Source organism: Hyperolius riggenbachi, chromosome 2 (genome assembly GCF_040937935.1).
Source record: "Hyperolius riggenbachi isolate aHypRig1 chromosome 2, aHypRig1.pri, whole genome shotgun sequence".
Classification (NCBI taxonomy): Eukaryota; Metazoa; Chordata; class Amphibia; order Anura; family Hyperoliidae; genus Hyperolius; species Hyperolius riggenbachi.
The window spans coordinates 453,010,610-453,028,729 of NC_090647.1; the positions used below are offsets into that span (position 1 = coordinate 453,010,610).

The following is an 18,120-nucleotide window of genomic DNA, read 5'->3' on the forward strand; positions in this document are numbered from 1 at the left end:
GGAAAAGGTTGCAATAATCTGTCTTTCAAGAACATAGTCACTATCAATGATAAGTTAGTGAATTGGCGACAGTGCAATTGCTTGGTTCCAGGCTCAGTGACAGTGAGGATTGTTTTTTTTTTTTTCCTCATTCTATATCTATTTTAATTTAACCACTTCGGTACCAGCAGCCTCTGCCCACTTAAGGACCAGAGGCTGCTGGTACGCTAAAACGCCGCATACCGACGAATCGCCGCAATAATCAGTCGCTCCAGCCGGTCACGCCACTCTGTCCCCGCCACAGGCTGCTCTCTCTGCCCTCTCTATGACGTCAGAGCGATGTGCGCCGGTCAGGAGCCGCTTTCAGGGCTCCTGACCCTGTCACTCAATGTAAGCCAATGGGATTGGCTTACAGTAATGACAGGGCCGGGAGCCAATGAAAACTGCTCCTGCCCTGCTCACAGTACTCTGCCGTCATAGAGGCGGCAGGTCAGCACATTGCGGCGGGGGCAGAGCGGCGGGAACGGGCGGTAGTTTACGTCCGGTCAGAACAGCAGAGCCACCCGCCCGACGTAGATTTGTACTGCGTTGGTCCCTAAGAAGTTAAAGTAATGGGAACCGTCGCCTAAACAAAAAAAATCCGATACATAAGGAGATGGAAGGCGTCCTACAGGGCCTGACTTTTTTTTTTTGTATAGTTCCCATGTACTAAAATATCCAGAACCAATACTTGAGGCTTCCTGCAGCCCCATAAACACGTGTGGGTGCCTCGCCATCCACCACCATCTGCCTCTCAGCCTCGATCAGCCCCGATCATTGCTTCAGTCGCGTCCAGACTGGACGTGACTGAAGCATTTACCGAGGCTGATAGCAGTTTGACTGCAGACCGCGGGAGGACGGCAGGGGACTCGCAAGTGCTTACGGGGCACTGAAGTGAGGAGACTCTCTTCTGGTTAGATCAGGCATCTGCAGACTCGGCCCTCCAGCTGTTACGGAACTACAAGTCCCACAATGCATTTGCCTTCGAGTCATGACTGTGGCTGTCAGACTCCTGCAATGCATTGTGGGACTTGTAGTTCCTTAACAGCTGTAGGGCCAAGTTTGCCCATGCCTAGGTTAGATACTTGCCTAAAAAAGGCCAGGCCCTGGATAGTATAGACCCTTCCCATTCCTCTGCAGTAAAGCTGTTCGACCTGCTGGACTGAACAGCTTTCTAGAGCTATTTGTGTCCCAAGAACGAGCAGTTCCAAGGACCGAGTGAATCACTGCCGCACATGCAATAGTGCAGATATGTGCAGTAGTGATGCACCAGTCCTTGAGGGACATGAGTGGTTCTGAACAGAGATGGTCAGTAAGATGCAAATTCATGTCTACTTGCATTCAAATTTCATGTAAACTGTATGCAGCTTGAAATTGGACCAATCCTAGTATCTTCCTGTCAGTTTGATCAAGCTGCATAAAATGTACATGAAATTGAAATACTATAAAAGTAAAAATTATTTTCATTGACCATCTCTGTTTCTGAAGAGCTTTTTGGGCAAATAACTTTTCTGATGGCAGAGGAACAGACTGGGCAAAAGGAACAGGAAGGTTTTATACTCTCCAGAGCTTTCACTCTTAGGCAAGTATGTTTCTGATAAAAGTAGAACTAGTCCACCTTTGGCGGAGGGGTGTACCCCCGTTGTTCCTACCTACAGAGAGCAACATCTTAATCTACCCCAAGGGGATGGGTTCAGTTCCCCTACCGCCTTGAAAGTGGTTGTCAGCAACCTACCTTTGTGACTATATCTTATATCGTTTTCGGTTTACCCTATTGGACAAAAATACTACACTATATAGTGGGCTCTCAATTGCTCTGTTTTTACAAGTGAAATACAAATGTCACTGCAGATGCTTTGGTAAGCAGAAAACTATAGCTTGAGGTGGAAAAATTAGGAGTTTCTTCTATGGGCTCATTCATACTGGGAATATGTGGTGACCATGTAGTATTCCAGATCGCATAGCCCTCTGCATTACTGTCTGGTGCAGCACTGACCTCATTATTACATAGTGTTGTGTGTGTTTAAAAAAAAAAAAGTCTACTGCATGGTGAAAGTGCAGCACATGACTGCACAATAGTGGTAACATCATATGTTGCTTTCATTGCGTTTTCTGAATGAGCCATTAGCATCTTGCCTGCAGGCAAAATACCATGGAAGGAATTCCGTGTCCCCTAATGTTTGATTGACAAGTCTAAATGAAAGCACTGGAAACCAAACCTTAATGCAGATGCTTTGAAATGTTAGATAACTAATGTAGATGTAAGTTAGAACTAAATCTTAAAGAAATCGGGCAAAATAATGTAAATCCGATTTACCTGGGGTTTTCTCCAACCCCTCGCAGATGTCTGTCCCACACTGACCGCTCCATTCGCAGCCGCTGGCCTGGGGTACCCGCACGGTGCAGAGGATGACTTTGAGATCCTTACTGCACCAGCATGAGGCGCCGTTGTCTATCAAGCCCACGTTGTCCGTGGCATACTACGCAGGTGCAGAACTACTACCACTACGTGAACTTGATTCATTGCGGCGCTTCACACAGGCGCAGTAAGTATGACCTCAAGGTCTTCCTCTGCACCGTGCAGGGACCCCGGGCCGTTGGCTGCGAACGGAGCTGTCAGTGTGGGACAAGCCCCAGGTAAGAAAATCAGATTTACATTTTGCCTGATTCCTTTAAGTTGTGTCAATTATTCAATATATCTTTGCAGACAATTGCATATTTTCAGGATTTTATTATGGAAGTTTTAATCTTGTAGGTATCAGGACATTTTACATTCCATCCACCTTGCCCGAAAGCAGAATCTGGGCCTGAAGATATGCGATGGGCAGCAGGAGGTCTTGAATTTCCTGCGGAGTGATATTGTGGAGGTGGCAACAAGGCTGCAGAAAGGAGGTTTGGGTTATCTGGATGACTCCACAGAGTTTGAAGCCAGGGTGAGGAAAATGGGTACTTGTGCTGGACCCCGGCAGAATTTTTTTTTTTAAAGATGTAATATTAAATTTGCCATTGTGTATATTTTACAGGTTCGTTCACTGGATAGCCTGAAAGATTTTGGGGAGTGCATTATTTTTCTCCAAGCAGCTGTCATTAAGAAGTTCCTGCAGGGCTTTATGGCTCCAAAGCAGAAAAAGCGTAAGCCTCAGTCCGAAGAGTCTGCAGCCAAGACAGAGGAACAGGATGAGGAAAAGAGGATGGCAGAAGAGGCCAGGGTATGGAAAATGTCATCTCCAAAAATGGTCTGGTCACGATCGCATATCAGGCAGTGTATCCCCGCAAAAATCGTAGTCTTGATTTAATAGAGAAAGACACAAATTTTAGCACATTTTAGAAGATCATTACTTCAAATAAGTAAACTATAATTGGGACGGTGGGGGTTGGGCAAGAATGGTGGAGTTGGCACAACTGGAGGGGATCTGGGGATCAGCCCTCAGACTGGTGGGCAGTTAACTGCCCACCAATCATTTATCCCTTAGTTAGCATTTGAGGACCTGTGATGGAGTGCTGTACAAACCGCACAGGAGATTTGGGCGCTGCCAAAAGCTGTAATAGGAATTATGGCTATAGCGGTGCTCAGTGAGTAATTTGGGCACCATCAAGACTGAGCACAAATTACTATAAAAACACTGTAATTTCGGCCGCCAGCAACACCTGGCAGTCAAATTACATCTTTCCCCACTATCCACGATGACCTGGAGGGGGAATATTAAATAGCACTGCCGGGACTTGTGCACAAGCAGGGTGAGCCGTCTCTTGGCTTTACCCTCTCGGGGCTAAATTATATGTATGCCCTGTGATCTGTCAAGAGATTGCAGTCTATCTACACACTTAGTAATAGTAAGCTATAGGGAACTGTCTATTAGGACTGTTTCCCTCCTTGTTCCAGGCTGCCTCTGCTGTTGGGGTTTTGTTTTTTGTGTGTGTGGTATTGTACTGTTAGTTGTGCCTGTATGGAACGTGACCATTTTGGCATTTCACACTTGTTTGCATCCTTTGTAATAAAAGTACTGTATCATTTATCACTTGCTGGATAGTTTGTTTGTGCAGTCCTTTGTACTTTGAATGTTGTGATGTGGTGCCAGCTAGCTACCACCAGGTTTTCCATTTTTGTTTGGGGCCTTTGTGTCATCTTATCCCTGCACAGTTTCAACTTCCCCTTATGAATATGTTCCTTTTCAGGGGCCTTTGATTGTGCTCCAAACATTTTTATTTGTGACATCGGTGTCCTTGTAGAAGGTGAAAATAGCATTTGTGAGTGTTTGGATGGGGCTTCCCCTTTTATGGCATAGGATCTTCAATATGAAGTGTTTTGAATATGTGGAATGTCCACATGGTGGCAGCAGATCGTTGCATCACTTTTAGAACTTTACAGTGGAAGTCCACTCTATCAGTGTGTGTGTGTGTGTGTGTGACTTTTTCGCTTTCAGTGACATTCCTGTATGTTTAGTTTGAGGCAACGATTGTGAATGTTTCTTTTAGGTACACGATTACGTCACAGAAAACGGTTAGCCGTACTAACTGCGTATAATTGACCTGGAAGGTGTGAGTTGATGTAAGCTATGGAGTATAATTGAAGCTGATGTTTCAGCACATTGTTAAATGCAGGTATTAGATGCGCCAGAAGTGCTCCGCTTCCATTTTACAGGAAAGATTTAAGCAGCAGGACATTGGTTTTCGCCAACAAGTAGCTGTTGTTTTAGTGCAGTGTTCCTGCTCATTGCCTGCATGATTGAACTTGATTGAATGCGACAGGCTAAGTCCCTTACTATATTCTGCAAGCGTTTCACTGTTGAAGGCAAACTAGTTCAAGTATATAGAATTGCCTTCATGAAGTGTTTTTACATTTTTATATTCAGATTGTGGCTAAAATTCTTTCCAAATCACTGTCCTGGAAAAATATATGCAAATGATATGCTCTTAAGGTGGCCACACCCCATACAGTTTTTTGTTTTTTTTCTTTTTTGTATTTCAACGTTTTTATTGAAAATTTTTGAACATGAACAATAGGTAACATAAGGGAAGGAACATAGACCAACAGAGCTTATGGAATACATTACATTGGACATAGAAAAGTGATTATGAGTTGCAGATTAGTCACCTAACTTGAATAACGTTATTAACACACAGTACATGAAGGGGTGAAACTTGTCATCAAGTAGGCCTGCTATGCTTCTCCTCAGCTGGGGCAAGCAAAGAGGCTAGGGTGGGTTGACTAAGTTACTTGTCCAATGTGTCTCAGCGGGGAGACTTAGAACACGAAGGGTAACTAGGAAGGGGGTAGCCTGGGTCTGTGGGCCCAGTAGGGGGAGGGGGTAGTGTCTGTGGTAGAGTCAATGTACCTCAGAGGATCGAGCCAGCTATCTGGGGTATACTTTGGTTCAGGGTAGGTGAAGAAGCCGGCCTAGAGGGGGGGGGGGGGTGGGAGGAGGAAGGCCGGTGGTAGATGGGCTTAGGAGGTTAGCTCAAGCTGCGAGCATAACCTCTGCGTTTCAGCACTTAGAGGGGGTAAGGGATAGAAGTAGAGCTAGAGAAAGAAGGAAGGGAGAGAGAATAGAAAGGGAGAGAGAGAGAGAGAGAGAGAGGGCCCATCTCATAGCCTTGAGATTAAAGTATCCTCCATGTTCGGGTGTTCGAGCTGAATCCAGGGTTCCCATATTTTCTCAAAGGATTTATGGGTGTCTCGAAGTATGCTTGTGAGCTTTTCATTGACCATGAAAGAGTTCATTCTGGCCTTGACTTCCTCAAAGTTAACTGACGGTTTCTTCCAGTTCTTAGCTATAGTCATGGTGGCTGCTGAAAATACTAGAGAGGCTAATTTATTTTGTTTAGCTGTGAGGGAGTCAATTTTTGCATGCAATAAAGCTTGCCACGGGTTTCTGGGTATTGTTTTATGAAACAATGTAGACAACAGTTTAAAAACTCGACTCCAGAGTCGGATGAGTCGAGGGCAGGACCACCAGGTATGTAGCATGTCTCCAATCACTCTGCATCCCCTGAAACAGAAGGGGCTAGCTGAGGGAAAGACCTTGGCTATTCTGGCGTTTTTTTTCTTTTTTAAATCTCTTTTCAATTCAACAATTGCGATCAATTTTTATGACTGATGGGTCAGATTTTTGAAATGTTACAATGTACCACACAGGTCCAATTTTTCCTCCCAAATTATGGAAAAAATGATTAAAACAGAAAAAAAATTGAGTCTGTACATCAAGAAATTAACACTCTACCCTACACCATTCAATTTTCATAGAAAAATTGATTAGAAAAATCCAACACTTTGATCAAATTTCCTTTTTTCAATAAAAGATCATGATTTCTCGAATGAATTGTAGTGTGTGTGTGTGTGTCCACCTCAACACTTCTGTCACTATTGGTGGCTTCATTAAAATAACTTCCCAGTTGCTTTTGCGGGCCTAGAGCCACAAGGCCACAGATTGCATGTGTAAATCCAAAGGTTTTGTTTCCTTTGTGCTCTGTCATTTGCATTAAGCTTCAGGTAAACTTGTAGGAAAAAGAGCCCCGGGGGGGACAATGTACTTACCTCTGGAGGGAAAAAACAAAATGTTCCTGGTTGCCACTGCGCGCATGCACACTAGTGACTTCCCGCTTGTGCTCCAGCAGAAATAGCCAAGCCCAATTGGGCCCACTCTGTTGTGCAGGTTTAGGCACCTGAGCAGTAGAACAGACCAGATTGGGCTTGGCTGTTTTCCTGGGAAGCCACTAATGTGCATGCTCACAAGCTGCCGACAATATCTTGGGGGGGGGGGTCCAGCACTGGATCCCCTCTACTGTGGAGGATGGGGAAGCCTCTTTAGGAGCCAGAGGCTTCACCCTCCTGAGGTAACTACCCCCAGGGACAATTTTTTTTCTTCCCCTTTAAGGTTTATTTTAAATCGCCTGTCAATGTCTTAATGAGGACAGATTAAAAAGTTTGCCAAAGCCCAACTTGAAGGGGAGGTGAAGAGATCGCCTGCGACCCTATCATGCCATGAGTTTTACCTGAAGTACTTTCTAATTGGCATTGGGAAAATTCTCTGGGACAGATAAAACCACTGCAGCTTACTGACTGTCAGACCTGCACTAGTGCTGCTCCATGTGTATTAATATAGCATATTGTCTTCCTGAAACTATGCATGTATTTCATTCACTAATGCAGATCTGTGTTTCTTCCCACAGATTGCATCTGCAGTTGAGAAATGGAAAGTGGCCATCCGAGAGGCCCAAACGTTCTCACGTATGCATGTGCTCTTGGGGATGCTCGATGCTTGCATCAAGTGGGATATGTCTTCAGAAAACGCCCGATGCAAAGTGTGTCGCAAGAAAGGTACACAGTTTTAAATGTTAATTGATCTAGATTGTAGTGGCTATGTAATCTACTTGCATGTCACTGAGACACTTAAAGGACCACTAGCGCAAATAATTTCATTTTTAATAATCCCAAAGTAGATGCATCAATTATACTATATCAATTACTCGCATGCAAAAAACAGCTTATCAGAGGCGAATGAATGGAGACAAGGAGCGGCTCATTAGTCTACCACGTCATCAGAGGCAGACCTACGGTGATAAAAACAGCCAGAGTGGCTCAATGCTCAGCTGCGTTAGGAAGTAATACAGAGAAGTGGGGAATTGAAGGAAGTGGAGAACGTTGCGCAGCAGAATCTGTGCTGACAGCTGCCTCCCCTAATGCCTGCAGGCTGCCAGGATATATAACCGCTATAGAAAAGGTAGAGGGACAGCGTGAGTCTGTATGGCATCATTTTTATTTTATCATTTATTACAATACCTGACAACAAGTCTCCCCATGCTGTGGAGTTATAGATTCAAAAGTCCGTCAGCGTTAGTTCAAGGACTCACGGAAACAGGTTACATTGAGCTATGTATCATTAAAGGGCCATGTCAAAAAATAACACAGTAAGGCTTCTGTAGAATTGATGTATCTACTGTGGGATGATTAAAAATGAAATTATTCACGGTAGTGGTCCTTTAAACAAGCTTATTTGGGGAGGGGGAGGGCACATTCTTGTGACAGCCAATGGTGTGCTTAGAGTATATTTACTGAAAAATAGTAGTAGAGTGGAATAAGTCAATACATTGCAAAGTGAGAAGTTAAAGGATAGAAGAGATCAAGAAATTGATATTCGTCATATCATTCGTTCACGTTTGATTTGCGAGCCTGCACGTCATCGTCTCTTCTGCTGGCTGACAAGATAAAAACTAGACTGCACCACCTGCCATTGGCTATAACCACAACCACTAGCAATGTGATAGGCTAAAAGGTTAGGTTTTCATAGATATATATATATGCACAGAGGGAGATACTGATTGCTTGGCAGTTGGGGGAATTTTTTTTTTTTTTTTCTACACTGCAACGAGGTTCACAGAAAAAAAAAATCTGTCAGGATCCTGGTCATCACATTACACTGTGGGAGGGGTTTCACCACAATATCGGCCACACAAACCCCACTGATGATCTATTCGAGAGAGGTAAAGATTTCTCATGGGAAAGGAGGTGTCAGTTACTGATTGGAATGAGTTCAATCCTGGGTTAAGGTTTCTCTTTAAATATGTCTGACTCATGTCATGTTGTGTCCCCACCACAGGTGAAGATGACAAGCTGATCCTGTGTGATGAGTGCAACAAAGCATTCCACCTCTTCTGTTTGCGGCCAGTACTCCTAAACATACCAGACGGTGAATGGTTGTGCCCGGCCTGTCAGCCGGCTACCTTCAGACGCAGCTCTCGGGGCAGGTGAGACTCTGAAAAGCAGCATAATTGCTTAATCAAAACAGTGCTGCATTATTATACTCAGAGTGATATGTTGTGCCTTCCACAAATAGGAGTTATGCTGAAGAATCCAGCCATGATGATGAAGAGGAGGAGGAAGAGGAAGAAGAGGAGGAGGAAGATGAGGATGAGGATGAGTCAGGAAGTGACACTGAACATGAGAGAAAGATCAGATGTAAGTACAATTTCCCTACACCTCATCCTTGACCACACTCCCTGCTTGTGAAATGATGCTGGGGGGGGTGCTTCAGCTTGCAAGTAGTTACTCAAATGTTTATAATTTAGATATTTAAAAAATTGGCAAAACATTACCTTTGAATTTCAAAATGAAATCCTGAGTTGTGCAAAGCATGGTCAGTTTTATTTCAGGTCCTCTTTAAACATCCAAAAACATAAATGGGTTGGTGCAGCTGCTGGCCAACCATCAGTTTTGAAACATGGAGGATGATCCCACAGTGCTTACATCTTTTACACTGCCAGTGCTTGGTATGCAACATTCCTGACATCTGTTGGCATTATGTGAGCATTACTGATTTTCCCTGTAATCTGATTGCTATCCCTAATTCTGGTAAAGGAATCAAAACTTTTTTTTGTTCTTTGTGGATAATTTTCCCATTTCCGATTTTTAATTATAACTTGCTACTTTCTGCAGTGTTTTTGAATGTGGAGAGGTGTCCATAGTGATATGAAGTTCAAATTCATGTAGGTAGTTTTACATGTTTTCTATACCACCAGAGCTGGAGAGCTGTCAGCCATGACACCCATAACAGAAGATCTGCCGGCAGGAGGGTTATCCTGCTTACTTGTAAAGAGCATCTATAGTTCATGGTCTTGCAAGAACACTTCTTTGCCATTGCACAAGTATGCTATCAATTTCTGCATTGCACAATGAAAAGGCAGTAGGCACAATTCCAGAGCAACAGCTGCTGATTTATCCACACAATAGTGGGAGATGACTTTCTAACCCAGCCAACAACCATCTACCCTCTGCACTATTTTTATGTTTAGAACGCAGATCTCTTGTTTGAAGCGTCCTGTCTTTCATTTTTTTAAAAAAACTTGAACTCTGAAAGCTAGATCTGTTTTGGCATAGTGACCTGCAATATTACTTATTGGCATATATTGCAGCTTGCAAAAAAGTCTAATTACTGACCAAGTGCTTCATCTACATGACAAAGTTCTTGCTTGTAAGACACCTGAGAGTCCTAGCATAACAAACCAGTAGCTGCATGGTGTGCCTTGGCTTCTTGGCTACACAAGGAGAATAGATGTCCTTGGAAAAAAAAATACATGTGGTATTTTGCATATCTACACCAGTCTAAAGGTGGCCATACACTTATAGATTTGAAGCAGATTTGACCATCAGCTTTCTGTCAGATGCATGTCAAGTGGAATCTGACAGGAATCTCTCTGATGTGTGCCACACACTAGGAACAGATTTCCAATGGCAGGGCTGTGGAGTCGGAGTGGAGGAGTCTGAGTCGGGGCAATTTTGGGCACCCGGAGTCGGAGACGTGATTTCATAAACTGAGGCGTCGGAGGATTTTTGTACAAAATCCACAGCCCTGTTAAGTATTAGACTAAGGAGTCGAGGAGTCGGCGTTAGGGCAATTTTGGGCACCCGGAGTTGGAGTCGGAGTCGTGGTTTCATAAACTGAGGAGTTGGAGTCGGAAGCCCTGGATTTTTGAATGAAATCTATTGGAAATCTATTGAAAATCGATCTAAATGCATTATTGCACCATTAGATCCAATGCAACTCTATGGGCCACCGATCTGCTGCCAGCAGCAGATTGACCTAGATTCTCCATCTTGTCAGATCAAAATGATCGAAAGCGATCGCAAAATTGATCGATTGGCTGATTTGAAAGAATCTATTTCTGATCAATTCTATAGTATCAATCGACCAGTGTATGGGCCCCTTAAACTTCTATACACATGACCGCATTTGTGAGAAATGAATGACTGGCTGATGGTGCAAGAAAAAAAGCCCAAATTACAGTAAAAAAAAGCCAGCGATTTGTCATCCATGTAGATTGATCCGTCCTGGCGGGTCAGTTCAGACGATAATAGTGGTTAGTCATTCATAACGAGAAATCAGTCCAGTCAAAATACGTGTGTCATCACATTTTTGCAGTTCTAACAATCTTATTGGTGGACCGTCGAAATGCATTCACTGAATTCAAATGTGTGTCGCCAACTATCAGTAATTGCTTGTTTTCTGATGAATACTGTCTAGAGTGTGTACACACCTTAACAGAAACCATTGTGTTGCAGTTCAGTTTAGAGCAGCTGCTTTTCTTTAGAACAGGCACAGATATGTATCTAGTCCTGTGTAGGACTCTGTGGCAGAGCTTCTTCTTGCTTTGTTGAAGTGAATTACATTAGTCTAATTACATTAGTCAAGGAGTCAGCTGTATTAGGCATCAGTTCTTGAAGGTGAAGTGTTGGAAGCTGGAAAAATGGGCAAACACAGGGATTGCAGCAGCCAGATTGAGATAACTAGATGACTGGTGATTCAGAGCAACTACAAAATGGCAAGTGTGGGCTGTTTCCTGCATGCATCCATCACCTATGAAAAGTGGATTCAAGGAAGGACAGCCAGTGAACAAATAGGGTCATGGGCATCCCAAAGCTCTTGATGCCACTTCCCTTTCCCATGTCCTTGGAGTCTCCCTTCAGTCCTCTACAAAGTCTACATCTTGTACATCTTGTGTGAAAAAAAAAAAAAAACATTCTTACCCGCATGCACAATAGAGTATGGAAGCAAGTTTTTATTATTATTCCAGACCAATTCTCCTCTAGAGTTCTCACTGTAAATAGTCTTTGCTCAGACCCCATAGTGTTCATGTATTGGTCTGTACGGAGTAGTCTGTTTAACCAGAGTGGTCAAAGCCTTGCGATATAATTTTGTGCCCCCCCCCCCCCTTTTTGTGCATCCTTTTCTTTGAAGGATGATTTTCAAATCTAATCTAAGACATTTACTGTTTTGCCTGCCTGTTGCGATATACCCATTTTAAATTTTTTTTATCATTGACTCAGAACAGATATGCTTGTGATGTACTTACTCCACTGCATCCTTGTTCCAGGTTTATGATTCAGGTTATGAAGGTTAAAAGATCAGTATTAAAGTGTACCAGAAATAAGCTTAACCTGAAGTTTTAATCATACCTGGGGCTTCCTCCAGCCCCATGCACACGGATCGCTCCCACACTGCGGTGCTCAGTCTTCTGTATCGCTGGTATCGGATCCCGTAACTTCAGCCAGTCTAATGCAAGAGAAGTGCGCTCCCTACGCATCTCTCCAATGGCTGCCGAAGAGACTTGTAGAGAGGGCACTTCAATTGCGCAAACTGGCCAAAGTTGCGGGACCCGGTACCGAAGAGGGAGAAGACTGAGGATGGCGGTATGGGAGCGATCTGTGCGCATGGGGCTGGAGGAAGTCCCAGGTATGCATAAAACTTGGTTACACTTGTCTCTGGTTTCCTTTAAAGCCTTTTGCTTGGAAAATAAAGATAGTAATTGCCATGTTTTTGAGTTCTGGTATCTTCTAAAAGCATTGTCAGAACACATTTGGGTCAGAGAATACTGGGGAATATGAAGGGCTCCCCACGGTTGCCAGAGAATGCGAAGTGTATTGATTATGGACAGGTTTAAAATAGGATTGACTTTAGAGTGACTCTGCAGACTGTTCCGAAAATGGCATCACTAATCTCATTGTAGCTTGACTGGCACTATTTAATTTGCTGCTCTGGGCTTGTGGTTTTAACAGTGAAGGAGTTAACACAGGCAGTAAGCTTTTGCAATCCTGCAGGACCTCAGAGAATGGGGAATTGTTGGCCCCAGCACACAAGAACCGCCTGCATGGCATGCCGTCGGCTGCAGCTTCATTTACAAGAGACACGTTTGTATGTGAGTGTGGGACATAAAGATGAAAGCACAGGGATCCTACAGGATCAGCATTTCAGGGCCAGTGACAGCCGCCTCTCTAGAGAATGCAGTTACAGAGCAGTAACAGGCGCTGGAGTTCACGGTTAGCTCCTGTAGTGGTAACACGACACGTGTTTGCCTCCTACCTCGCGTTAGTTACGTTCCCACTGATTAACTTGGCAACTGTGACATCCCGCTGTGTGGCCCCCTTTTTGTTTTCTCCTCCACTCATCTCTCACCGACACCAGCTGTGCTGCAGCCATTAAGTCAGGAGGGGGATGATCTGGGGAACAAATGTTTTTTTCTTTTTCCACAGTTGTCTACTACAGAGATCAGTCCTAATTTTATGGAAGCTTTGTTGTGCCTGCTTTCCACTACAATGATTGTGTGTCCTTGAAGCTTGCTTTGCTGTGAGCCCCTTACACTTATCTAGTGGTTCTGGGTCACCCTGAGCTATCTGGGTATTCCATAATGTGCTTGTGAGGGGGGAATAAACACTAAACCATTTGTGGCAAAGCTGATTTGGTGAGGGATTTGTCATGATCTCTGGAATAATCTGAGCTCTTCATTAGTGGAATGTGGGCTATAAGAGAGACTGGAAACATGTCTTTTTCATGCTGTAAGTTGCAGAGAATCTGCAGTAAGCTTACTGCTTCCGGCTATCCTCTCTACAAATCATGCACAAACAGCGTCGGAGATTTCAGTGCAGCCGGCGCCACCATAGGCCGTAAAGGGAATTACAGCTAAAGCTGCGCTTGGACAGCAATTTGGGGGCCGTCAAGACGGAGCACAAATTACTATAAAAAAACAGGAATTCGAGACCTGGAGGGGGAATAGTAATTAACGCCACCAGGACATTTGCAGGAAAAGGGTGGGCTTATTAGCTTCACCCTGCACCCAAATTTCCCGCTGGCTTAATTATAGGTACACATCCTCCCGAAGAGCAGGCCGGTATCCTCACAGACCATCACTGTGCCAAGTGTGTTAAGCCTGGCACACACCTTCAATTTTGATTGGCCATGTAGTATGAGGGTCAACACATTTATTGTATTTATGAAGAGCCAACATAACAGATTTTGAATACTACGAGCAGATTGGCTAGATGTACTCTTGTACCACATATAGGTGGTAAAATTGTTGAATGATTGGCCATTCCAATTTGAAGATGTGTACCAGGCTTTAGCAGGGATGAGCAGCAAGTTTTATGGTGCATACACACATCCAGTTTGATTGGCTAGCTTTACCACTTCCTTGTAGTATGAGGGTGAACAGATTTTGCAAGTAAGCTAAAATTGACCAATCAGACGTGTACCAGACTTTGCTTAGCAGTCTTGCTTAGCCTTGAAGTAAAGCATCAGTTTCAGGTATTTCCATTTGTAACTGGACATGTTTTTTGCCTCTATGGAGCTGGGATAATAAAGATCAGCCCCACACTGCTTTATTAATCTGCTGAAGATAATCACCTTTCGACCTATGGTGGGATTCTAACCATGTGTTGGGGGGAGGGAGGGGGGGTTGGGGTGTGTTACAAGTAAACAAGTAATCACTCTGTTTTCACTTGTGAAATGGGCATATTGTGTATTTACAACTTCATAATGTTCTCTGGCTTTACCTTTTTTTTTTTTTTTTTTCTCCCTCTCCATCTTTTAGTGAGATCTTACAAAGCCACTAAAGCAAAAACCGGTCGTACACGTGGGCGTCCTCCACAGAACAGGAGTCAGAATCAACAGCCCTCCAAACCTGCCCGACAGCGAGCATCGCCTCCAGAGAACGGAGCGGATGTAGATGAGGTGGTAAGTAACCTGTCTTGTCACCTGGAGCGTCTATCATGGAACGGTTAAAGAGAGAAATAGAAGCAAGAGCAACAAGAAAGCTGCTTTCACAGACTCCTTGCTGAAAACCTAAGTCTTCCTTCGCTGGTAGAGGCGGAGATCCGCCACTGACAGACGTGTGTAAGGCAGGGCTGCGGCTCATAGCCCTGCCTCACACGGAAGCGCACAGGGGCAACAAAATCCACAACCAAGAAAGTCCTGCCTTTTGCGGTGGGGAGTTGGGGGAGATTTAGGTAGTTTACAGCACTGAGGATGCAGCGGTTTAGTTAGGGCTATTAGGTTAAACACATTTATTAAATAAAAAGATGTTTTTTTAGACACTTCAGTGTTTATGCATATTTTGTAGTAATTTTCAAGCAAGCAGCTGCTTAAATTAGTTCTTTTTCCTGCTGCAAATTTTTTCCATCAGCTAAAGGGGCCCATACACCTATTTTCCTGCCGATATGCAGCAGATTCGATCAATGTGATCGAATCTGCTATGTGATCGAATCTGCTGTGAAATCGTTGCGCAAACGCTGACCGAATGATCGATTTCCATCCAAAATCGATCGTTCCTGTTGATCCGTCCGTGCGGAAGTTTTCGCTCGATTGCCGGCGGGTCGCAAGTGAGTCGATAGCGGCGTTCAAATGACCAATGCTAGCGGCAATACATTACCTGCTCCGCCGGCGCGTCTCCGCTGCTCCTTCTCCGTTGGGTTCCGGCAGGCTTCACGTCTTCCTGTCCCGACAGGAAGTTTAAACAGTAGAGTGCCCTCTACTGTTTAAACTTCCCCGGAAGTGAAGCTGGAGCCGAGCACAGAGAAGACAGCGGAGACCGGGGGACTCGCCGGTAATGTATGCAGAGGCGGCAGCTTCACAGATGGTGAATCGATTTTATTCCTTAAAGGTGGCCATACACTGGTCGACTAGCCATCAGATCGACCAACAGATCGAATCTGATCAGAGGGGGGTCGTATGGCTGCCTTTACTGCAAACAGATTGTGAATCTATTTCAGCATGAAATCTATTCACCATTTGTGAAGCTGATGTAGTACCCCCCCCCCCCCCGCCCCCCGCATACATTACCTGATCCGGCCGGCGCGCGAGTCAACCTCCCACCCACCCCCCCCAGGAAGAAGTGAAGCCTGCGCCGGCCGGATCAGGTAATGCCGCTATCATCGGACATTCGAACGCCGCTATCGACGCACTCCCGACCCGGCGATCGAGCAAAATCTTCCGCACGGACGGATCGACAGGAACTTTCGATTTCGGACGGAAATCGATTGTTCAGCGTATGCGCAACGATTTCACAGCAGATTCGATCAGTGATTGAATCTGCTGTATATCGACGGTAAAATCGTTAAGTGTATGAGCCCCATAAGAAATATTTTTCGTTGACCAGATTTAAAACTAAACATGTTGCAACCTACACTTCATGGCTGAAAGTTACATGGTTTAGTTGAAAAAAAGACATCTGCCCAAGTTCAATCGGGAAAAGTTACTCCAATGCACTGTTAGAACCAGAGCATAAAGGGTATATAATTAGTTATCATACACTGCAAGCATTGTAAAACTGCCAGTATATTGCCAGTATATAGCCTATCTGTTTTTTTTTTTTTTTTGTTTTTTTTTTTAATTCACCCTTCCCAGCCCCCCACCCCCGGGCCATTTTGCATGCAGAAGTTAAATGTTTATTCTCTGTTCCAAGAATGTGAATCTTCTATAAGTCTAGCTTCTGGGGCATAGAGATAATTTGCATGTTTAGCAGTGTGCATTGTGGGTAACCAGTTACACACTTAAATATGAATTATCGCAAATACCTTCTGTTTTAAGAAGGAAAACCACACTAAGCATTGCTTTTTTTAGTAGGAGGGCTTTTCGGTCTTTTAGTCCCCTATACTTTCCTAGTGGTTTTGGGTCACCCTGAACTTGCTTACTCTGTTGAACCAGGTAAGTGAGTATTACCATTTGTAGCCAGCAGGTGGAACTCCAGACAGCATGTAGGGAAAAAGTGATACTAGATTTTATTACAGTATGATGTTAGAACAGATAGTTTAGGATTGGTGAACACCGAATCTGCGTTTGAGCACGATCTACTACAGTGACAGTAGAAAAGTTAATTTTAGCATAACCGAACTTGTAGAACTTTCACAGTCAAGTAAATGGTAACCTGTAAATTCCTTGTAAAATAGCTTAGGAAAGCAAGAAGGCATTCAGAATTGTTGCTTTGTGATCTGCATAGGTGTTCCAATACTCCATATTAAGACAGAAATCATTACAGCAGCCATTGTAATAGTTTGGCGGGTTTCCCAGGAAGTCATGGTCTTTTCACTTTAGGTTTTCTTTAAACTGTTAGGAATGCTGCTGTGCCATTAGTTACCTTTACGCTGTGCTCATTTGTTTAACTTGCCAGGCCATTGTATTTTCCTCATTTGACTGAAGTGTCTTAGTAACTTACTTTTCCCTTGCCTCCTTTAGATACGCCGGGCTAAGCCAGTTTCACGCCGCCAGAACCAAGAGCTACAAAAGTGCGAGGACATTTTATGTAAACTTATAAAATACAGATTCAGCTGGCCGTTCAGGTGAGTGCACTAGTTTACTGTGACTTAGTGGTGGGTGTGTTTTTTCTTTTCAGTTTGTGGACAGGGGGATGCAGCTACTGCCTTTTACCTGCTGGTTACTCTAAAGGCCCATACACACTTCGTCTTCTTCTCCCCCTTTGCCCTCCTCTGGCTTCTATACAATGCTGGCAGCTGGGGGGGGGGGGGGACACGCGTGTCCCCCTAGAGTCGTTCGTCGCAAGAAAACAAACAGGATTCCCTTCCGCGACGAACGACTCTGGGGGGAGACGCATGTCCCCGCAGGCTGCCAGCATTGTATAGAAGCCAGAGGAGGGCAAAGTGGGAGAAGAAGACGAAGAACAGACGAAGGCGGTGGCTTCATCTGTTAAATTGCCGCCGCCTTCATTTTAATTGCATTAAGTAACAGTTCCGGCCACTTGAAATACATATTAGTTCCCATTAACACCGTTATTGTTATGTGCCGCATCAATGCAATTAGCGCCACCTGCGGCGCTTCCATTCACACAGCACTACGTTAACTAAGCATGAATGAAATTCGCTACAACAGTGCCACCTGCCGGATGCGCCCGGCTAACGGATAAGTACCGAATATTATATACACAATCACAATTTTCTTCTTACAGCGATCCCTTCCAGTTCTGACAATATTTTGTCAGAACTGAGATATACCAGTTGCTGTCAGAGAGATATATATATATATATATATACATATATATATACACACAGCAGTCAGTTACAACTGAATGTGAAAGGAAATGTTCATGTTTCCCTATGGCTCAAGTGGGTGAAATTACAGTGTGCTGACCAGGAAGCTGTTATGGGGTAATGGCCATTTTTAAAATGGTGGATGGAGAAATTCATTGATCACAGTAGACAAATGGGACACAGAAGAGGAGAAAGAAATTGAGTAGACTACACAGGAGGCAAGTATGACCTGCGTATGGTTATTTTGACTATTTTCAGTTCAGGTTCTCTTTAAGAACCTGTGCTCTATGCCATAC

The 18,120-nt window shown here is 44.1% G+C and overlaps 1 protein-coding gene across 1 annotated transcript in view; it reads left to right on the forward strand.

The window, feature by feature from the left end:
- The window catches only part of BAZ1B (bromodomain adjacent to zinc finger domain 1B), an 85,388-nt gene that overhangs the window by 63,570 nt on the left and 3,698 nt on the right, over window positions 1–18,120 (forward strand). Inside the window, exons 12-18 of the mRNA XM_068270068.1 lie at window positions 2,774–2,951; window positions 3,042–3,227; window positions 7,189–7,336; window positions 8,616–8,763; window positions 8,853–8,974; window positions 14,377–14,519; window positions 17,016–17,119. Coding sequence (XP_068126169.1) covers window positions 2,774–2,951; window positions 3,042–3,227; window positions 7,189–7,336; window positions 8,616–8,763; window positions 8,853–8,974; window positions 14,377–14,519; window positions 17,016–17,119 — 1,029 coding nt within the window. The remainder of the gene's footprint in view (window positions 1–2,773; window positions 2,952–3,041; window positions 3,228–7,188; window positions 7,337–8,615; window positions 8,764–8,852; window positions 8,975–14,376; window positions 14,520–17,015; window positions 17,120–18,120) is intronic.